The following is a 23,033-nucleotide window of genomic DNA, read 5'->3' as shown; positions in this document are numbered from 1 at the left end:
CCTCAATATTCGATAAGATTGAAGCGATTTTTAGGGTTGTCTCGATTAGCCAGTGTTGCAATAAGTTAGGGCGCCCTCTAGGTGTCGAAAGACGAACTAAAAATTACAGTTCAGTGTAAAAATAGGCACTTCCGCTCTTTTCTACCCAACTCGCGGAGCAAAATGCAGCAAAAGGTATTGTGGTTGTGAAAAAATGCGAATTGTGTGATACTAAAATGTTGCAAATATTTATATTTATAGCGCAGAGAACCCGTGCAGGCCGTTCAAGTCTTCGGACGCAAGGTGTGTGTTAAAATGCTAATTTAAAACAATGTTTTTCATTGCACGTGTCGAGCATAAGCTCCAATCCGACATTTAACCGACGCTTATGCTGAGGTTATGTTTGTGTGTGTGATGATAAATAATGTTGAATAAATGCAGATATTTATGAAAGATGTGTTTTGCAGAAAACCGCCACTGCCGTTGCTTACTGCAAGCGTGGCAATGGACTCTTGAAGGTGAACGGACGTCCTCTGGACCAGATTGAACCCAAAGTTCTGCAATACAAACTGCAGGAGCCCCTCTTGTTGCTCGGCAAGGTAAGTTGAGAAGAGTTAAAATTGTTCTTCACTTCAATAACGATAACTCAAATGATGATAACATTTATCCCGAAATTGAAGACCAATGAGAATAAACACTTGTTACTGATTGATTGCGCGCCAAGGCAATTCGTCAAAGTGTATTTAGCCGGTTTTATGCAAATCAATTAAATTTGTTTCTTTTTTAATTGCAGGAGAAATTCGCCGGCGTCGACATCCGCGTGCGCGTCAGCGGTGGTGGTCACGTAGCTCAGATCTACGCCATCCGTCAGGCTATTTCCAAGGCCCTCGTTGCCTTCTACCAGAAATGTAAGTCGAAGACGCTAAATCAGTTGAAATTTGACTTGTTGCCCATTTAGGTTATTGCTTGAGAGATCAATCTCTTTCTCGCAATTTTTATACAAATTGAGAGGGCGAAATAAACCATCATTTTGAGCATATACCAACCAAACTGCATGCAAAACTATCAGCACAGATTGGGTGATGCGACAAAAACATAAATACTCTATTTAGACAAAGTCTGTATATAGACATCACCTTGACCCAGATTTTTGTAGGAAGTACTTAAAGCATTTTCCTATGAAAGACTAGTGCAAGGAATATTAAATGAAAGTGGCAATCAAAGCGAGTGACTTGAGCAATTTTCCATTGCAGTTGCTATTTGAGGCTACAGCGACACTCTTTTAACCGTAGACAACTTAAATAACCATTTATATTTAAGTTTTTTTTCTAAAACATTCCTGTTCTTTGTTGCAGATGTCGATGAGGCCTCCAAGAAGGAAATCAAGGACATCCTTGTCCAATACGACAGAACTCTGCTGGTTGGCGATCCACGTCGCTGCGAGCCCAAGAAGTTCGGCGGTCCAGGTGCCCGTGCTCGTTACCAGAAGTCGTACCGTTAATCTTTCTGCTGCTTTTCAAATTGGATTAGATATTTTGTACAACTTGAAAATGTTTGTATGCCTTTTTTCAACTGAAGATGGCGTGTGAATAAACGGAATAATTAACTTTATATAGCACAAATTCTTTAATTATTTCATTATTGGCTTACCACGGTTTCTAAATCTCAGTGCTTCTAAAGAAGAAATGTGTTGCTGAATTTGAATTTAGCGGCAAGAGTCAATTACAGCTTGTATATCGATATGCTCGAAAATATAAAAGTAATCGATATTAGTAATTCGCAGGCTAGCACGAAATGTTTCGAATTAATCGAAATTGTATCGATATGCCGATTTATCATCCCTAGCGTCAGCATAGGAATTCCGAAAAAACGGCGGCACAAGCGGTTTTAGTTATTCTGTCGTTTGAGTTGTAGTTAGATTGAAAATAATTCTGAGCAACTGGATGTTTAATTCTTAAAATGTATGTGAAGAAACTGGTGCTGGATGGCTTCAAGTCATACGGCAAGCGCACAGAGATCGAAGGCTTCGATCCAGAGTTTACAGCGATCACAGGTCTCAATGGATCCGGTAAATCTAATATTTTGGACTCGATTTGCTTTGTGCTGGGCATAAGTAATTTGCAAAATGTAAGCAACATACGAAATTACTGAGAGAGCAAGAAAGTTAGTAATTAATTAAATGTGTATTATAGGTGCGTGCTTCAGCGCTGCAGGATTTGGTGTTCAAGAATGGACAGGCGGGCATAACGAAGGCAACGGTTACAATTGTTTTCGACAATACAAATGCTCAGCAGTGTCCGCCTGGCTATGAGAAGTGCCGTGAGATCTCTGTGACCCGTCAAGTAGTTGTCGGTGGCAAGAATAAGTTTCTCATCAATGGCAAGCTGGTACAGAACAAGAAGGTGCAGGACTTCTTCTGCTCCATACAGCTGAACGTAAACAATCCCAATTTCCTGATCATGCAGGGCAAGATCCAGCAGGTGTTGAACATGAAGCCCAAGGAGGTAAGCAGCAGCAGTTATTAGTTGTAGGCAAAAGTAATGACAAACTTTAAATCGTAGGTGCTGTCCATGGTCGAGGAGGCGGCAGGCACCAGCGTCTATAAGACCAAGCGAGACGCCACCAAGACGCTGATCGAGAAGAAAGAGGGCAAAGTACGCGAGACGTCGGCACTGCTAGAAGAGGAGGTGCTGCCAAAGCTTGACAAGCTGCGCAAGGAACGCACTGCCTACCAGGAATACCAGAAGATTTGTCGCGACATTGAATTCCTCACCTATATCTTCATCTCGGCCAGATATCTGAAACTATGCGATGCGCTGCAGTCGGTAGAGGCCAGCGAAGAGAAGATCGAGAATCGCATTGCCACTTGCCGCGAGACACATGCTCGCAATCTCGAGGAAATTGAGAGCACCGATGTGAAGGTGAAGGATATACAGCATAAGATCGACGAGGAAATGGGTGGTGCTCTCAAGTCACTTGAGGAGCAGCTGTCCGCCAAGCGGGCCATCGAAGCCAAGGCATCAGGCAGCCTCAAGGCGGCCAAGGGTACAATTGAACAGGACCAGAAAAAGATTCGTATGGCGAATAAGAACATATCCGAGGATGAAGCTGCACTGCTCAAGAAACAGCAGGCCATGGCCATGGTGAAGGACGAATTCCAGGGCCTTAAAGATGCCGATGCCAATGATGCCAAGGCCTACGAAGATGCCAAGCGTAAATTGGAGGCTGTTTCACAGGGTCTTTCCACTAACGAGGATGGCGAAGCGTGCACGCTGCAGGAGCAGTTGATTGGTGAGTTGTCGGTGATTTACTTTATTGAATGACTAGCTAATGTGCCACAATACATCCACAGCTGCCAAGCAACAGCTCAGCGAGGCACAGACCACAATTAAAACATCCGAAATGGAGCTGCGACACACACGCACTTTGCTCAACCAGAAGCAAGGCGAGACGCAAACAAATGATGCAGCCTACACCAAAGACAAGTCGTTGCAGGACCAGCTGGAGGTAGAAGTAAAGAACCTGGAGCATCAGTTGCAGGGTCTTAACTACGAAGGCGGCCAGTTCGAGCAGCTAAAGGAACGTCGCCAAGAATTGCACAATCAAGTGCGCGAGATTAAGCGTGAATTGGACAGACGCAATGGAGCTCGCTACGATCTGCAATATAATGACCCAGAGCCGAATTTCCAGCGCCAGAAAGTGCGTGGCATGGTGGGCAAATTGTTTCAGGTCAACGATATGAGCAACTCCATGGCCATCTCGATGGCAGCTGGCGGTCATGTAAGCATCAAGTTGACCCATTCAATGTGAACAACTTAAAAATTTGAGTTTTTATTTTGTATGAATAGTTGTACAGCTATGTGGCCGATGATGATGTAACGAGCAAGAAGATTTTGCAGCGTGGCAACTTACAACGTCGCGTCACTTTTATACCCATCAACAAGATCACTCCATCGCCTTTAAGTCCACAAGTTATCCAGTATGCCAAGAATACTGTAAGTCTTATTTGTTTATGATTGTCTGGTATTTGATTACTTGATTTTCTTTTAGTATGGACATGATAATGTGGATTCGGCCATGTCACTCATCAGCTATGATCGCTACTTCGAGCCAGTCATGCAGTTTGTCTTTGGAGGTATTCTCATCTGCAAGGACTTGGAGGTGGCCAAAGGAGTAAGCAGAGTGTTTTGTCTATTAGTTGAATTTACTTAAAAAACGTTTTCCATATTAGTTGAGTGCAGATCAACGCATTGGAGGTCGCTGTGTGACTTTGGAGGGCGACGTTGTCGATTCGGCAGGCACTTTGTCTGGTGGCGCAGCACCCAAGGGTGCGAATATCCTCGAGGAATTGAGCAGCCTTCGTAATTTAGAGAAAGACCTCAATGCCAAAATGAATGAACTAAAGCAAGTCGAGGAACAATTAAAGTATGTCTTAAGAGCATTTAATTTATTATATACAACTTTACTAAAAACTGGTTATCTTTGCAGCGCTATTGAAAATGTAGCACGTAATCACAACAAACTGAAGGAAGCACTTGAATTGCGTCAACATGAATTGTCCATGTGCAAGAGTCGCTTGGCCCACACAGCTTTCCAGCAGAATCAATCAGAAATCGAAGAGATGAAAGAGAAAGTCAAGACCTTGGAACAGCAAATCTTGGATGCACGCGATAAGCAAAAAGCCTCGCAGGCCAAGGTCAAAGATGTGGAGGCCAAGTTAGCAGATGCCAAGGGCTATCGAGAGCGTGAGCTAAAAGCGGCCAACAATGAAGTAAAGGCAGCTCAACAGCGTGCCGACAAGTCGCGAGCCAATTGGAAAAAACGCGAGCAAGAGTTCGAAACGTTGCAGTTGGAGATTAGCGAGTTGGAGAAAAGTATTGAAGCTGCCAAGCAACAGCATCAGGAGATGGTGGATAATCTCGAAAAGTACAAAGAGGAGTTGGATGCATTGCAGCAAAATAGCTCGAGTGCCGCCACAGAAGTATCTGAGCTGGAGAAGGCCATCAAGGCGCAAAAGGACAACTTGAATAGCCAGAATAAAGAGATGCGTATTCTGCTGGGAAAGAAGGAGAAAATGCTTAAACAAAATCAGGAGCTGGAACTCGAAGTCAAGAAGAAAGAAAACGAAAAGAGCAAAATTAGTGCAGAGGCCAAAGATGCGAAGAAACGTATGGATGCACTGGAAGTGAAATACCCCTGGATACCTGAGGAAAAGAGTTTCTTCGGCATGAAGAATACACGCTACGATTACAGCAAAGAGGATCCCGTCGAGGCGGGCAATAAACTAACCAAGATGCAGGAGAAGAAGGAGAAAATGGAGCGTACTCTCAACATGAATGCCATGCAAACGCTGGAGCGCGAAGAGGAGAACTACAACGAGACGGTGCGCCGTCGTCAAATTGTCGCACAGGACAAGGAGAAAATCAAGCAGATTATTGTTAAACTGGATGAAGAGGAGCAAGGTCAAGTGAAGCGTGCTTGGGAGGCGGTTACCGAGAACTTTAGCGGTATCTTTAGCACTCTATTGCCAGGTGCCCAAGCTCTGCTCAAGCCCGTCAAAACAAATGGTATTCTGAGTGGCCTCGAAATCAAGGTCGGCTTCAATGGCGTTTTTAAGGATAGTTTGGGCGAGTTGTCTGGTGGCCAAAAGTCTTTGGTTGCCTTGTCCCTCGTCTTGGCCATGCTCAAGTTCTCTCCTGCTCCGCTCTACATTCTCGACGAGGTGGACGCAGCTCTCGACATGTCGCACACACAAAATATTGGCAGTATGCTCAAGCAACATTTCCGCGATTCTCAATTTCTGATCGTCTCCCTGAAAGATGGTCTCTTCAATCATGCCAATGTCCTGTTTCGTACTCAGTTCTTGGAAGGCGTCTCCACAATTTCTCGCACAGTGGGACGTTCAACAGCAAAACGTTAAATACCAAAATTGGTTTTTAATTTAATATTCTTTAAACGGTGTCATTGTAAAATGTTGTAGACACTACTCTACTATGTATTAATTCAATGGAAATTTTAATTTCAATAAAATGAAGACACATTTTCAACAGAATTAACGTTACGTTACCAACTAAAAACATTTCATAATGTTTTAATATTAAATATTTTTATATGAAAGAGTTTAATAATTAAATTTCACAATTTGCAAATCATTTATGAAACATTAAATAAATACATACATATACCTCAATGAATATTTTATATTATGTCAGTAGATTACGATTCCTTGAAATTAGAATCGCTTCTTAATTTCAGAAATATTCAATTTTCTGGACCTACTTTTTGCAGAGGGTTTACTATATGAATAAAATATATGTAGATAAAGTGAATATTTTTTTGTTTATTAATACTACATAATACATAATACAGTGTGGTACATGGAACTTAAGTCTTGTAAATACATTATTGTCCAAGAGACTCGAATCTAAGAGAATTTAAATTTATTAGTTTCTACTGCAATACAGTTTTTTAATTTAAGAAATATCAAATCATTATTCTGAAAAGCATATTATTTACTATTCGTCGTTTAACAGAATTCTGTTAAGTTGTCTTGGCGGGCAAGTTGTTAATTTCCAATAGGGCTGAATGGCCGATACAAACGTCAAACTGACGTTTGGTCACAGCGACAAAGAGAACGACACTGACTGTCGTTGGCTGTAAGTTGCATGCGCACTAGAGAGAGCGAGACAGAACGTTTGGTGAGACCGTCGACGAGACGAACGCACCGCGCAAACCCACACTTGCACACATACAAGAACACAGACAGCAACAACACGCACACACACAATAAAACAAGCGACAGAACTGCGACTACGACAATGTTGGAAGAGTGCTACTGTGAAAAATTCAACAAAAGTGCTAAAATTAATATTTAAAAACACGACTAGGGCGCAAATAAAACATTCAACATTTCATCCCAACGCAGATTCCTGAAAAAGCTCGTCAACATGGTAAGAAAGCGTCTTGCATTTGGTCATGGAATCACAATACCAAAATCTTGAGTCAAATCGCTTCGTTCTGCAAACACAGTGTCCGTGAATGTGTACGTGTGTGTGAGTGTATGTGTGTGGTACAAAATTCTATAACTTGTATGCGCTTCGTCTGTCTGGCGGTTTGGCAATACAGGTGGGGGTCACCTCGGGAACCTTGCATTAAACAGATGATTCCATGGCTTTTTATTTGTTAAACATTGCTAACAAGTGCAGGAGGAAAGGGCAGCGGGCCGGCATCGATATCCTTTAATTTAAATTTCAAATATATCGATTAATGTTATTCGATATCAACTGCGAGGAATGTTATCTCTTCTTCACCTGCGTATTAATTTTGTTCTTTGAACAAAACATTTAACAGTGTTTACCAACATACATATTTATAATTTTGCCAGTGTTGACAGAGTTGCTTGCAATAACAGCTGTTCTCATAGTTCGCTTGTAAACTGATCTTGAACGAAGACGAAGATTGTTTTCGACGTTATTGTAAATGTAAACATTGTTGTAAAATGCATTTCTTTAAAGGATCGAGTCACAAAGCCGCAGAAGAAGATGCTCATCACGCTGCTGCGCGAAACAAAGTATATGGAGGGCAAGAAAGAAAAGGAATGGTATTGGGAGAAGATTCAAGCGGCTCTCAATACTATTGGCCCCAAGAAGACCATAATACAGTGGAAAAAGGTGCGTATGTCAGCTAAATTAAATACCGTCCAATCTCTAGATAATGCTCTTCTTGCAGTGCTGGCGCGATATGCGTTTGACGACGCGAAAGAAACTAGCGGAGCTCAAGCGTTGTCAGTTGTCTGGCGGATCGCCGCCACCGGGCATTGAACTGAATCAGGAGGACAATGACATCATTGACATCGTGGGCACAGAGTACTTTTACGAGGAGATGAACGGCGAACTGAAACCCGAGAACTTTATGACCGGCTTCGACTATGTGCCGGAGCACTTCTGCGATGCCATTCTTACGGCTGCTGCGGGCCAGCAACAGCAGCACATGCAGCACCAAAAGGATCCGCAGTCGCATAGCGGACAGCAGCCGCAGGATCATCATACCAACGATGGCGAGACAAACGATGCTCCGGGCTCTTCCAACGGTGGCTCGTATCAGGGCCAGAATGTGAGTCAGCTGCAGTCGCACAACGGTGGTGGAACGGAGCACGGCAATGGCAATGGAAATGGCACACAGCCACATCCGGGCATGCCGCAGCATCCAGCATTTCATGGCGGACTGCATCCGCATCTGCTGCGGCGACAGCACACAAATTCGGCCATGCAGCGCGAGTCGCCATTTGAGGAGAAGCTGTTGCAGTTTATGCAGGATGCGTTCCCCAAGAAAAGTAAAAAGCGCAAGCAACGTGATCCCGACAAGCTCTTTCTGTTGTCGCTCTACGAGGAAATCAAGCGCGTGCCGGAGGAGATAAGGCTGGATGTCAAGTCGGAGCTGATGCAGATTTTGAAAAAGTATCAAAAGAAATCGCCTGTCAAGGCGGAGAAGTCGTCAGCCTCCACGTCATCCGCATCCAAGCAAAGCGGCAACAGCAGCAGCAGCTCAGCTGCCGCGCACCTCTCGCACAGCATGTATCAGCTGCAGAAGAAGTACGAAAAGGGCGAGAAGGAGACGTCACCGCAGTCCCAGGTAGATCCTGTGCCGTTGCACGCGCCTCAGCAGCTGCCACTGTTTCAGCTGCAGAAGAAGTACGAGGAGAGTGCCGAGAAGGTGCATCAACAGCAAAGCGAACAGCGCAAACTGGAGGCTGCTCATCAGCAGCAACATGCCGCCCATCAGCAGCCACCGCCGCCGCCGCCCAATGAGCAGCATCTGCATCATCCACAGATGGCGCACAACATCATGTTCCCGCTGGCCCAACTGCGCAACGAGCAGCCGCCGTCGCAACAGCATCACGCTCACAATCCGCATCAGCAGCAGCAGCATCCCCACCAGCAGCAGCAGCAATCGCAGCAGCAGCAACAACATCATCCGCCAACGATCTTTGGATCGGCGGCCAGTGCAGCGGCCATGAGCACGGATCGGCCAGCGATGTCGTACGAGAATGTCGGATGAATGTTGAGCCGTCTGTGGGAAGCCACTTGTGGAGCGCGCCCTGCGACGGTGTCCCCCCACGACGGCAGACGCGCACAACTGTTAAGCAACCATGCAACATGCAACATTGGCAACTGTTTTGTCAACTGTTTAATCCAGCTCTTTGCGTCGGTATTTGGCTCGACGAGATCGTTAGACGTCGGACACCGTCGCTCCCCCTTAATCTGTCGGAACTGTGTGCAAAATTGTTTCAAACATTAGGTTATACTCACATTTCTAATCCTTATGCTAGTTTATCAAGTAGCCATGAAATGATCTTCATGTAAATGCCAACGGAACGATCCCAAGGCACAAAAAAAAAACAAAACAAAACTAAATTGAAATGCATCAATATTTATGTATAAGCTTATACATAATTGAATTAATTAAAATACATATGCAAATTGTGACTTTATTTTCAATTGCAACAAATGAATTTATTGTATGTATACACAAAACTCATAAACGTTAACAAAATTAATCTAAAATGAGATGAGTGGAGAGGAGTTTCAATTGAATTATGTTACCATTTTATTTGAATGCAATGAACGAACTCTACGACTTAAGAAAATAAAGAAGTTTAGTTTCAGATAGATGTGGTTATTCATATTATCATTTTTCTCGATATTAATCTTTTAAGTAATGTTTCTCTATTACCTTAAATAATATATATTTTATGTAGGTTTGAATGTGAATCGATTCAATTGTTCAAAGAATGTAGCAAGCAGATATTAATTTTGTTAAAGTGGACTTATTTTTAAAGGGGAATACTTTTAAAAATATTTTAAATAGTGTATATAATATATGTATAATTTTTCTTGATATTAATTTTTTAGACATTTTATGTAGTATGTAGCAAGATATATTAATTGTTTATGAGACGTTTTACATTTAGAGAGAGGAATATTTCAAACTGCTAAGTATAATGATTGCTAAAGCAAAATCCAATGATGAAGAGAATAAAATACGTTTAGTTTCAGACAGATTTTGTTATTCATACTATAAAATATGATTTGTCTCGATATTCATTTCTTAGATGATTATTAAAATAAGAAGAGCAGAGGTCCAAGGCTTATAAATTAATTTAATTAGATGGGATAGATAAAATTTCAGTGGTATTAAAACTGAGAATTTGATGTAGCTGATATCAATTTCATATACGATTATTCATTATTAAGGAAAAGAATACTTTTCTTGAAATATTTCAAATTATTGCTTAGACACATTGCTCAAACTTTAGATGAGTTAATTTGATAGTTTCCATTATGTGATTTTGTTATGACAGCTAGGGCTTTAAAATATGCTGATGTATTTTATTAGGTTTAAAAATAATAAGTTCACATATCAGATAAAATTAGTTTCTACTTAGCAGAAATAGAATCACTCGCCCTGTCATAAAAGACCAGAATAGTAGCAAACGATCTGTTTAAACTGAGACTGGGACTGAGAGTATTTATCTTTGCAGTTTGCAGTTTGTTGGATCGTTTGGTCGGCACACGAACGAGGCCCGACACGGCATCGCATATCGGATCATAAAAGAGAAAAAAAGCAAAAACGAGATTACGATCGCGATAATCAGAGCTGTAGCATAACGCTGTGAGATGTGATGTGCACTTATCAGTTGCGTGGGATATACAAAGTGGATGGAAGTGTGGCTGGCTGCTTGTTACCTGCGACAAACGGACGAGAAGCGTTTGGCATTCTAGTCTGGCCACGGGCCGGAGCGAGTCAAAGTGCTGCATTAAATTTGTTTTCCTTCCGTTGATCCTTTGACGGATCTTAACTTTATTCGCAGTGCAGTGATCTTTAGATAGCAATAAGCAAACATGGCAGAAGGTACGAGTTGAGTGAGATCAGTGAGCGTTCAAATCAAGTTCAGCTAAAAGACAATGTGCGATGTGATGTGGTTCAAGATTCAAGATTGGCAATTAACCACAAGCTGCCTTCGGTGCACTTGTGAGTTTTTCAATTGCAATTCAAGCTGCGAAATACGAATGTGAATTTGAGTGTAGAGCTGACTTATAATTATTGTTATGTGCACTAGAAATGTCAATATTATTATGTGAACATAATCTCCATCTCCATTGCGATCTTCGCTCTTCCCTTGCAGTCGAGGCACGCACTGTGCTCTGGTACATGACGTTCATAGGATTCATTGTCAACTATATGTTGCGCATCAATCTGAACATCACTATTGTGGACATGATCGCTATCAAGCCAGAGAATGTATCCCTTCAGCCCCTGAACATTTCAACCCCACTCAATGTGACTAGCATTCCACTCAATGTGACCAGCCTTCCACTCAATGTGACCAGCAATGCAACAACAACAACAACAACACTCAGTCTCATTGAAACCGCATACGCAGAGCGCTATTCGTGGGAGCGACAGTTTCTTGATTGGGCAAACGTGAGTGATTCACTGCAGTTTAATTAACCCACTGTGCGTATGAGTAACATGCATGCAATTCATTCTCTGACTGCGCAGATTGAGTACGAACGATATGGCTTCCATTGGGACGAGGGGAAGCAGAGCAATCTTTTGGGTTCCTTCTTCTGGGTGCATTGGTTGCTCCAATTGCCCGGCGGCGTGTTGGCTCGCAAATATGGCACCAAGCTGGTGTTTGGTCTCTCCAATGGCATCGGCGTCTTCTGCTGCTTCCTCATACCGATCTTCGCCTACTGGAGCTATACAGCGCTGATCTGTCTGCGCGTCTTCCAGGGATTCGTTACGGTAGGTCGCTTTGATCAGTTGGTAAATCAATATTAAACTCCCGCTTCTCTTAGGGCATGGCTTGGCCATCGATGCATGTGATGACGGCTAAATTGATTCCGCCAAATGAGCGAAGTAAGTTTGTCAGTGCCTATCTGGGCAGCTCGGTAGGTGTGGCGCTGTTCTATCCCATATTCGGCTACATCATTGCCTGGTCCTCTTGGGAATGGGTTTACTACATCTGCGGCGTTTTCGGCATGCTTTGGTTTGTTGCCTGGCAATTTCTGGTCTTCGACAGTCCCGCGCAGCATCCGCGCATTGCGCAGTCGGAGCGTCGCTACATTGAGAAGTCACTGGGCGCCTCGGTGCAGAACAGCACGCCAGGACCAACGCCCTGGAAGCAGATTGCCTGCTCGCGTCCAGTGTGGATGAATGTGGTGGCCCAGTGGGGCGGCATCTGGGGTCTGTTCACACTGATGACACATGGTCCTACGTACTTCCGACTGATCCATCACTGGAATATAAGAGCTGTAAGTGTTGCTAATGAGTGTAAAGAGGTGCAATTCTTAGTTAATCTTGTTCACCTTGCAGACGGGCTTCCTCTCGGGTTTGCCGCATTTGATGCGCATGCTTTTCGCTTACGTCTTCTCCGTATTCGCCGACTACTTACTCCGCACGGATCGCTTGAGTCGCACCAATGTGCGCAAGCTGGCCACAGCTATTTGTAAGTCGGAACTAAATGCTGAAGGATATCCGTTTTTATTCCTATTTACTTGCAGGTTGTGGCGTCAAGGGTTTTGTTGTATTGGCCTTAGCCTACTTTGGCTATACTGCAACCGCAGCCATTGTGCTGGTGGCTACAGCCACCATGTTCCATGGCGCTGTCTCCTCTGGTCCACTGGCCTCCATGGTGGATCTCTCTCCCAACTATGCCGGCATTGTGCTCGGTGTTAGTGGCATGATTGGCGGCATGCCCGGCTTCATCTCACCCTACATTGTCGGCATTCTAACGAAGGGCAATGTGAGTGCTTCCTTTGTGTGTCCCTTGGCTATCTTCTCTTTAATCTCTTCTTTGTATTCCAGCAAACCATTGAGGCCTGGAAGAATGTGTTCATGCTAACGGCAGCTATGTTAATAGGCAGCGGTGTTTTGTACGTCTTCTTCTCGGAGTCCACGCTTCAACCGTGGAACAGTGGCAGCCATTCGCTGCCCGATGCGGGTCTCAAGGAACTGCAGCTGCTGGAGGAGAAGCTGCCGCTGCAGAGTGATGGCAAGGAGAAGGAAGAGGAGCTGGAGCCGGAGCAGAAGCCGGAAGAGCAGCGGGAGAAGGAGACGGAGGTGGATACTGCCGAAGTGAGGCGTCAGAACTGATAAGCCAAATTAGCACCAGCGGGTGTCAGCTTTATTGTCATAAGTCCATTTTAGTTATAGCCCCCATTGTGTTGGCCGCCGCGTCTGGCAAACAAAGTTATCACAGCTCATCTCGTATTTGCACTGAGATTGGGCGCGTTGTCACCACACCACATCGTCGTCTAGTGTTAACTCTTTCTCTAAATTTAAATAACATATTAGAATTTTTGTTATTGTGCTGTGTGCTCTTGGCTAACGCGATCACGATCATTCCATGAACTTGTTGCCTGTTCTCATTGCGTTTTGTTTTGGCAAATAAAATGTGGGAACTCAATGTAAACAGAAGGCTCAAAGGCCCAATTTGATTTATTACTTGAATTTGACTTTGACCTCTCTTTTCGAGAGTTGATTTTTATCAAGGCGGAAGTTGTGAATACGTTTTATGATCTGAGCATAATCAGATACTGTATAGAAGCCCTATCTATAAGAATATTACTTAGAGAGTGCTCTTTTAAGCTTGTGTAAATATTTTGACGTGAGTTTTTCAACTGAATTACACTGTGCAACAAATCAAAGGGTTTGGAAGGAACTTCAAGTTTAAATGATATAACGAGACTTGATTTACAGATTTGCAGTTTAAATATAGCTCGTTATTATATTATACGTGATTAAATATATCCTTGAATTGACTTTCGAAGTGCGCAAAGCTTGTTTGTATAAATAAAATAAAATGTAGTAGTCGTAATACCGTTAAGTCTGACTATTAAACAATTAGAAGACATAACATCGAAATTTATTATCTTATTTAATGTCAGTATAATTTAAATAACATTTAAATTATTTTACTATTATTTTGACTGTTGAAGTACTACGTAAGAATTGTTTTAAGCAATAACAATAAATTAAAGGGTCTGACAGCAAACTTCAAGCTGAAATGATAGAATTACATTGGATTCATGTACAAAACAATTTATTAGACAGTTTGTTAAATGTAGCTCATAAGATATGATTAAAAAGATCCTTGAATTGACTCTCGTGTGTATAAAGTAAATAAAAGCAATACAACTTTTTTGTAAGAGTATTATTAAAATACCTTTAAATTTATTTTCCAATCATATTTCAGTATGTTTACATTTTTGTATTATATTACTATTTGAAGGGTCGTTAAAGTAAAATAATAAAAATACATTCTTTTTATATATGAAACAATTTATTTGACAGTTTATTAAATGTAGCTCATAACTTTTTGAATAGATAAATAAATAAATTAAATGTAAATTAATAAAATATTTACACTTATTAGTGTTGAGCTGGACTGTTAAACACTAAAATTAAATATCTTTTAGATTCATAAATATCTTTTAGATTCATAAATATCTTTTAGATTCATAAATATCATTTAGATTCATTTAACCATCGTAGGCAAGAATAATTTTTAATATTATTTGTAATTGGTTTATTATCATCTGTAGAGTTTAAATACTTTGTAGAAATGCTGTTAAGCCATGAATTGTATTTACCATGAATTCCTTTTGATTTAAAGATGTGAGTTTACAAAAAAAAACTTAGCTGAGTTTACTCGACTTCAGCGGACATCAGACATCGATAAATTATGTACTTACAGCACACTTCTCGACCTAAGCACCCCAATGAGTTGTCGAACTCCAGTTAATAATTGCAATTTAAATCAGAGCTGATTGAAGCGTAAAATCGTTTTTCCCCTTTGCAGCGTACCACATTATGATTCACAGTGGCCGCTCTCATTACTCATACCACACGTTGTCCAATTGGATACGGAAGCGAAATTGCTGAGCAGCAAACGTCTGCCCTTTTGCCTCTGCCATCGACTCCGACTCTGTCAGCGGCAAATGGCCGGGCACTTTGTTGCCTTGTGATACGAAGTCATCTTAGTTTTTTCTTGCATTCATTTCATTGGCTTCCATTTCGGATTGCACTCAAGGGAGTCGTAGATTTCAGCCATTGAGCTGGTGATCCACTTCACGCAGTGTCCGGCGCATCATAGGTTTTGGCACTCGACTAATCCAGTCAATGTCTTGTCACTTGATCCCGGTCTAAAAAAAAAATTGAAGAAGAAACCAAACGAAACAACTGATTGAGATTAATTGGTTTCCCGTTACACGAATCGTTGGCAGCATTCGTAATGGCTTAAAAAATGAAGGTGCCATCATCCGGCAAAATCATCCTTCAATAAACGGGATTATATCACATTCAGACAAAACGTGGGGGGCGGCGAAATGTGAACTGTGTGTGGTAAAATTGAAAAGAGCAGCTCTCGAGTTCTCGATAACTGTAATTGTACATTTCGTATTTCCCATTTTCTGTTTTCCGTTTCTCGTTTCCCAATTTCCCCATCACGTCTTTGCCCTCTCATAATCTGATCATCTTAAAAATTTCCATTCTCCCTTATTTATTCATATAAGAAATTATCGCTGATTTAATCACATATTCGAGTCATTCTCCCCCAAGTGATTCTTTCATTTTTGCCATTTGGTTTATCAGTTCAACTGTTTCTCCGGCGGAATTCTTAAGAGACTACCGTCTGTAAACAAAGTTTATCGCTGAATGAATCGCACTAAGCGCGACTTCAGCGCAACATGACAACAATAATAACAAGTTAAAGTACAGGATAAAAGACAACAGCAACAAGAGAAGCGCGTACAAAAAAATGTAGCACGGATTTGCAAAAATTCCGTCGGAGTTGGAGCTGCAAAACAAAAAAAAAGGAAAAAGAATGCCCCTGTCCTTGCAGTGGCAGGAAGTAAATTCAATCGTAAACAACGCAATCAAAAATTCATTCAAACGAAGCATTAACGCTTATTCCGTTTAGCCAGCCTCCTGTCGATGGCAGGCGGGGGTAGGAAAGGGGTTGGGGTTGAGAGGCAGAGGGTGGGCATGGGTGAGGGTGCAGACCGGGGGATTGGGCTCGTTTGTCTCGCGCTGTCTCATTGTCAAAATGCAACAACAGGCAACAGGGCTGCTCGGAAAGCCAAAAAGCCGTGCAGTTGTGAGGGCGGGGCTATGATATCCGTACTAAAAGCAACGAGAGCGGGTATGCTATAAATGTAAGGAAAACTAGTAAGTGTAAACAGACAGAAGACTTTTAAATGTATTATCTGAGATCTAAGAACATAAATAAGTAATTATTTATTACACTGCTTATTTACTTATTAAACTGTAAGCTGACCACCTAAGAACAGGAATATTGTAAAACGAAATTGTATTTTTGAATTATACATAATAGTATAGAATGAAAATATTTAAAATAATAATTAATCGAATATTTCTATCGTTTGAGTTACATTATACAGACAAATCATTTACTTCTGAAGGAAAAATTGTCAATGTGGATTTACTATAAATATAAGGAATTCTAGGAAATGTTTTCAAATCAGAAAACATACATTTTTTTACCTTGAAATAATTGTAGATATTTATTTTATTATTTGTATATAATTACAATAAAAACAAAAATTTCTAATAATCTAAATTTATAATTAATTTTAAAATAATACAAAAAATATAAAGATGGATCAAAAATTTTGAAGTATGGAAGTCATACTTAATATTATATTAGGTGCATCTAACTTTTGTCATATTAAGTAAATTTAATATATCATTATAAAATCAAGTAATCTTTATTCATTTACTTTATTCATTTCAAATTACTTCAATGTGATTTTAGTGACAGTATATCAAAGTCATGTCACCTTTAACATTTTTTTTTTAATTTTCAATTTTGCCTTGGCATTTTTTTTTTGCCACTTAGGCAGGTACATTTGTTATGTGGGCACGAGCGAGTTCCTGTGCTTGGTGCTTGGCTGGTTGCGAGTTTCTTTCAGTTCCGGGCACGTCGGTTCATAATTTTCCATTTCCATTCGAAAATGCCACGTTAAATGAGACCACGAAGAGCGACGCATAAACTGTGCACTGTGTGTTTGCCTCTGGAGTGTGGATGAGCATATGCCACGTGTGTTTCCTCTCTCTCTGCACATCCACATGCATATCGATGTGGACGTGGATGAGCCTGTGGATGGGAATGTGTTTGCCGCACCGGAGGCATTCGCAAACAATGAATGAATGAAGGTGGAACGTGAAGCACACGAGTATTCGCGTATAAGTATCTGTGGCAATAAATTTAATTTGCCCAGCGAAAACATCGCAAATCCATTTTTTATATCATAAATTCCTTTGTTCCCATGTGCATTGGGTTTGCAACGGATTAATGGATGTGCGAACACAGCCATGTAAACGGAACACATCGTTAGGAAAAACTAAAAGGAATGCTAAACTCTCTGAATCTTGTTTTCCTTTTTAAAACTCTACTCTTGATGCAATGTTTACAATTTAATGGATTTCCGAGAATTTTAAATTTGATATGTTAATTATGATTGCAAACTTAATTCTGCATTACAAAAGCAAATATTGAAAAATAATTATATGGTTCTTATAGTTGAAGACATCACACTAAGTATATCAAGCTGAAACTGTTTGAGAATGGTATTTGGAAATCGAAATATTTGTTTAAGATGACATTTTTTAATATTCCCTATTATAGGATTACTTTTGTAAAATATATAATAATATAATATATATATATTAATAATATATTTTATAGTTATAAATCTTAAATTAAACTCTGCAAAACTTAAATATCAAATTAACTAATAAATTAAAATTGAAAATAAATATATGTATAAATAATTAATTCTGGGGCTAATTAAAAAATAATAATCAAATTTAGAATGCGCTTCGGGAAGAAAACCGCAATCAGATTTGATAAAAGGTTACTTAATTAGATATATTTATTTTTAGTTATTATAAGATCATATTGATGAGATAGACTTTTAAAATAATAATAAGATGCCTGTTGTCGAAAACAGTTGGTTGAACAAAAAATATACAGTTACGAAATTAAGAAAAGCACCACTCTTTTATATTTTTTGTTTATTAAATAAAGAATGGTTGACGTGGAAAACGTTTATTTTTTCTACATCATTTTGTTGTCTACTATTGTATTAAAATTAAAATTGGGATGATATTTTTTTTTTATTTATTTTTTAATTTGTTTAGCGGAATATTCACGAAAATGATGACTTCACTTCTTGAAAAAAAATCAGATGTCACTTCAAAATATTGTATGTTGCTCTGTCTTTGAAGTGTTTTTGTTTAATGGAGAAACATTCCATATACATATATTAATTTTGTGACTTATATTTTAATACATTGAGTGCTATTTATTTAATAATGTTTTCATTGAAAAATAATACTCAAATCAAAATAATATTGTTAGTTAGTGTTCAATGCATCTTGCCTCTCTGGCAGAGAGAGTCTCTGCAAAATATAATCAACATGCTAATAAAACAAATAAATTAATTTTTAAAGTTAATCATTTTTGTTAAATATGGTTTCCATTATGTATAACTCATATTGAAGTTTCTGTCTAACTAACCTTAGTATCTTTTTGCATTTTATATAGATTAAAGATGAAACCTGAACTTGTTCATTATCATGCGGTATTCAGGCATTGGGAGTCAGCAATAATCTTTAATTTACACATCTGTCTTGACTCCCTGATGGACCAGAGGCAGTCTTTGTCTTCCTCTCCACCTCAAAGCCAGGTTGCGTTCCCTTCTCCCAGCTCCAACCCCAACCCCAAGACAAACGCCCACTCAATCATAAATATTATTAATAATGTGTGCGGTTGCGGTTTAGTGGTTTTCTGCTTTCTGTTGGGTTTTGTTATGGACTTTGTGCTCTTTGCACTGCATGCCTTTGGGCTAATTTATTTAGTTTTGCAGCGAGAACTAAACTTTATGTTAGTTCCACGCAAAACTTTGCACCACGGGCTAACTTTTTGGTCGGAGGGCTGTTTGAATTTGGCCAGAACTCAAATTTGGCAACTGCAGCGCAAAAGTTAGTTGTCTTTTGAGGGCTAACAAGCTCTTGGTTCCTTCTCCTCTCTCTGGCTGGCTGGCAGGTTCTGTCATCTTTTGTGGCATGTCGAGTTCATATTCGAAATGTTTAATACGGAAAGCCACTTTGCAGATGCCAAATTAAAGTTGTCACATTAGGCAAATGAATGAGAGAGAAAAATATATACAAAGAGTGAAAGAAAAGGAAGATATTTGGGTGTGTGCCAGTTAAAAGCTTCGCAACGCTGCTCGTTTTAATCTTGAAGAAATAACTTTGGCGCTGGGCGATGATAAATCATAAACAGCCCCAAAAAACACACAGCACATAGAAGATGCCAATTGAGGGATGGGAATGGGAACAGAGAGAAGGCCAGGTCCTGGCACGGACCGAGCGCAACAATATGTGAATATGTTATTTGTTTTGGGAATTGTGAAAATCTCAACAGGTCCCCGCACTTTGCATATTATTTTTAATACAAGCTCCGGCTCGGCACCGAGCCCAAAAACCGAGCCTGACTGCGGGCGAGGGTCAGGTCAGGACAGGTCATCCAATTGCCAGGCTGTCTTGTGGCTTACCGCTGGCATAAGAGAGAGAGAGAACAGACTTGGATTGCGACGTTCCATCATCTCGGCAAATATTTACACAGAGCTTCCCTCATTAATCGATAAGCAAGAGTAAACATCTTTATCTCTTTCACTTTTCCACTTAATTTTTGGGTTATAAATTTTGCAGTTCAAGTCCATTAGAATAACTCTGGTGTCTTCTTCGAGTGCACTCGGATTGCCTTTTGTGTGTTGCCGGTGCATTATTCATGAGTGCATGCAAATTGAATAGCAAGTGGAACACGTAAATTTCGTTGAACAAGTGAGAAGCTCCATTGTCTTGTCAATGCGAATTACTCGACCACAGTCGCTCTGAAGAGGGAGGGTGGAGAGAAGGGTAGAGGAATACCTGGCATATTCGTATGCACAAGTTCAATTCCCTCGTTGAACATTCATTCTGATTATGCACAGCAAACTCATGTTAGAGCATAGATATGGTTACATATGTCTGCCATATATACACATATCTAGTATGTGTATAATATGATACAACGGAGATTCTGCATCTTCGACTTTCGACCAAGATTCAATTAAGGCAACTCACACAAATGTTGACGGCACATTTTGGCCTTATTAAATTATCATTCGATTATGCCATTATGTTTTCGATTGCACTGGGATTGGGATTGGGATTGGAGTAGGAATTGGAATTGGAACTTGAACTCCAAGTCAAAGTCGCAGTCGAACTCTTGCCTTGCCAATTGCAATGTTTCTCCTTAATGGCACATCCGGCGGAAGTTTAATGCCTCCGGCCAGGGTTGTTGTTGTTGCCACAATAATGTTTGCCAAAAACTCAAGAAGAAACCCCTTTCAGAACAACAAAGTGAACCAAACTCGACCCTTTCTTTAAAATGTAGATACATCTGCACAGTTGTAGATATGCCTTTTATTCTTTTTATGCAGCGTAAATTGCTTTGTGTTGAAAGTATCTGGCGCACTTCATATGATATATGTACTCTAATACCCATTAAATGTAACGGTTATGCTCTCACGTACTACCATTTTGGGAATTTTCAATATGAGAACTGCTTAAATTGTCCTCAAAATGGGCATTCAAAGAACAGCAAAGAGCTCCTTGCAAGTCACACATTAGAACAGGAGTAAAGGATATGAGTAGATATGACTTTACACCTGTTGTTAGAATGCCCATTAAAGGTATATCTTTTTTTTATGATAACAGCTATATAGTGAAATTTGAATAAATTTCCAATTTGCAATTTAAAGCTGTAACGATACATTTGATATATCATTTTATTTTCACATGCTATTTTAATCTTAAATATATAAATTTATTTAGTGCCAATATTACATTTGTTTTCAAATACAGTCAATTTTTTAAAATCGCTTTTTCACGATTTAATATTTTAATTCTTTGTTAATACTATTTTTTATAGAATCATTATTTTTCTTATTTTACTAGTTATAGTAATAATATTACATTATTATATACAATAAAAATCATCAATTTGTTGACATAAGAAAGAATTTGTAATTAAAATTAAGTAAAATGATAAAAGACAGATACTTAAGAATCTATATTCAATAATAAGTATAAATTCTTTAATATATGGTTTTAAATTTAAAGAAATTTTGAATTATGAATTATGAATAATGATGTGAAATTTATTTAACTTAAAATGACAAATAGAACGTAAAGAGCCATATAAATATTATTAATTATAATATAAACATTTTAATCACATTTTGATCTATGAATATGGGACTTGATATGAAATATATTTAAAATTAAAATTAAAATTAGTACACCATTCAAAATATACCATAGACGGCACAATGTAACAGATTGTCGGCCAAAGCAACTCAGACCCTAGTAAGTAGGTGCTTTTGCCCATACAAAACTATTTCTTTAATAACTTCCACAATTTTTATCTGATCGTAACCAAATTTTCAGGAATCATAACTACTATAGTATTTATTGTATATACCAAAATTCTAGCTTTAAAATTAGGCTTGTTATTCGATATTTTTTTGGTTTGCGGGGGCGGAAGTGGGCGTGGCAAAAATTTGAAACAAACTTGATCTGCGTGCAAACATAACAAATGCTCTATCTCTTATAGTCTCTGAGATCCAGTGTTACATACGGACAGACGGACAGACGGACAGACACACAGACGGACAGACGGACATGGCTATATCGTCTCGGCTGTTGACGCTGATCAAGAATATATATACTTTATAGGGTCGGAGATGCCTCCTTCTACCTGTTTCATACATTTCCTGCCGGCACAAAGTTATAATACCCTTCTACCCTATGGGTAGCGGGTATAAAAATATATTTTTAGAAATTATAAACGAAATTAGACATAGCACCTTTCTTAAAGATTCATTCACGTACAAAATGTATTACTTTTTGTTTTCTTGTGAAAATATATAAAAAAAATGTTGTACCATTTGTTCAATATTTGTTTATAGTTCGGTAACTAACTTATCCCTTTTGTCAGTTCCTTTTTACTTCTATTCTTCGTTTACTTAATTTGAAGTTGAATGCTGTGACAATTGCGCCCCAACATCAATTGAGCCAATTTGCCAATGAATGGTCACTTCTAACTTCCATTTCCCCTTTGGCAACCGCAACCCTTTTTTCAGGGTTGTCCAGCATCGCCAACAGCGTCGACGTCGACGTCCATCACTTTGTATACCTTTGGGTGTTAGCCAACGCCAATCAAGCGCAAAACCATTTTTGACATGCTTCGACATGCGAACGGACAGACAGACAGACGGACAGACGGACAGGCGGACCAACGGTTAGCCAACCAAAACCAGCCCAGAAGGAGCAAGGACTCGCCTGGACAATGACAATTCAATTACAGAAATGGAAATAGCGGCAGGCATAAAAATCAAATAAAAGCAGCATAAAGTCCGGATAAGCAAATAAAATCAGTGGGCAAATGTGTGTGTTACGTTTCGACTGCTCCTCCTCCTCCTCCTTCTCCCATCCGCCTGTGTGGTCACAGTTTACCGTTAACCGGTAAAAATGGTCGGCCAGTTTCCGGTTTTTGATTAAGTTCCCTCTCCGATTGATTGGGCGACCTTGTTGTTTGTCTGCTGCCTGGTTTTTGCGGTCAATTGCCAATTGGCGCCATACGCACGTAGGGCACTTGCCCATCTCCCGTTTAACTGCTCCTCCTCCTCCTCCATCTCCACCTCTGCCTCCTCTGGGGGGCGCGCATAAAGTTCCCACGCAAAGTCCCCAACCGAATGTCATTGGCCGAAGTGCAAATCGACAGAAAACCAAATTAATTTGCCGGAAAGTGCATGCAATGGCCATTCCACAGACACTTTGACTGTGACTCTGTGGTTCTGAGTGTGGCTCTGGCTGTGGCCATTGCGGTTGACACCTAATACAAATTCACCTGACCA

The 23,033-nt window shown here is 40.0% G+C and overlaps 4 protein-coding genes across 4 annotated transcripts; all 4 read left to right on the top strand.

The window, feature by feature from the left end:
- The first annotated feature begins 61 nt into the window (after positions 1-61).
- Positions 62-1,590, top strand: LOC132794424 (small ribosomal subunit protein uS9). The gene is made up of 5 exons (XM_060804873.1): positions 62-174; positions 241-282; positions 447-578; positions 773-887; positions 1,335-1,590. Exons 1-5 carry the CDS (start codon positions 163-165, stop codon positions 1,478-1,480), a joined length of 447 nt encoding a protein of 148 aa, XP_060660856.1. The 5' UTR covers positions 62-162; the 3' UTR covers positions 1,481-1,590.
- Positions 1,591-1,839: 249 nt separating this feature from the next.
- LOC132794423 (structural maintenance of chromosomes protein 2) lies at positions 1,840-6,031 on the top strand. Its single transcript, XM_060804872.1, has 8 exons — positions 1,840-2,106; positions 2,172-2,483; positions 2,541-3,270; positions 3,332-3,759; positions 3,828-3,974; positions 4,030-4,152; positions 4,211-4,404; positions 4,468-6,031. The coding sequence occupies exons 1-8, from the start codon at positions 1,939-1,941 to the stop codon at positions 5,897-5,899; spliced, it is 3,534 nt and encodes a 1,177-aa protein (XP_060660855.1). The 5' UTR covers positions 1,840-1,938; the 3' UTR covers positions 5,900-6,031.
- A 586-nt stretch (positions 6,032-6,617) lies between these two features.
- On the top strand, positions 6,618-9,512 carry LOC132791442 (putative mediator of RNA polymerase II transcription subunit 26). Its single transcript, XM_060800356.1, has 3 exons — positions 6,618-6,929; positions 7,494-7,649; positions 7,708-9,512. Exons 1-3 carry the CDS (start codon positions 6,927-6,929, stop codon positions 9,034-9,036), a joined length of 1,488 nt encoding a protein of 495 aa, XP_060656339.1. The 5' UTR covers positions 6,618-6,926; the 3' UTR covers positions 9,037-9,512.
- Positions 9,513-10,709: 1,197 nt separating this feature from the next.
- LOC132792011 (sialin) lies at positions 10,710-13,478 on the top strand. Its single transcript, XM_060801199.1, has 7 exons — positions 10,710-10,890; positions 11,165-11,463; positions 11,542-11,787; positions 11,841-12,296; positions 12,358-12,490; positions 12,546-12,787; positions 12,850-13,478. The coding sequence occupies exons 1-7, from the start codon at positions 10,881-10,883 to the stop codon at positions 13,135-13,137; spliced, it is 1,674 nt and encodes a 557-aa protein (XP_060657182.1). The 5' UTR covers positions 10,710-10,880; the 3' UTR covers positions 13,138-13,478.
- The last annotated feature ends 9,555 nt before the right edge of the window (positions 13,479-23,033 follow it).

The sequence above is a fragment of the Drosophila nasuta genome, chromosome 3, assembly GCF_023558535.2.
Source record: "Drosophila nasuta strain 15112-1781.00 chromosome 3, ASM2355853v1, whole genome shotgun sequence".
NCBI lineage: Eukaryota > Metazoa > Arthropoda > Insecta > Diptera > Drosophilidae > Drosophila > Drosophila nasuta.
The sequence above is the reverse complement of the archived record's forward strand: the minus strand, read 5'-3'. Positions and strand labels throughout refer to the sequence as shown.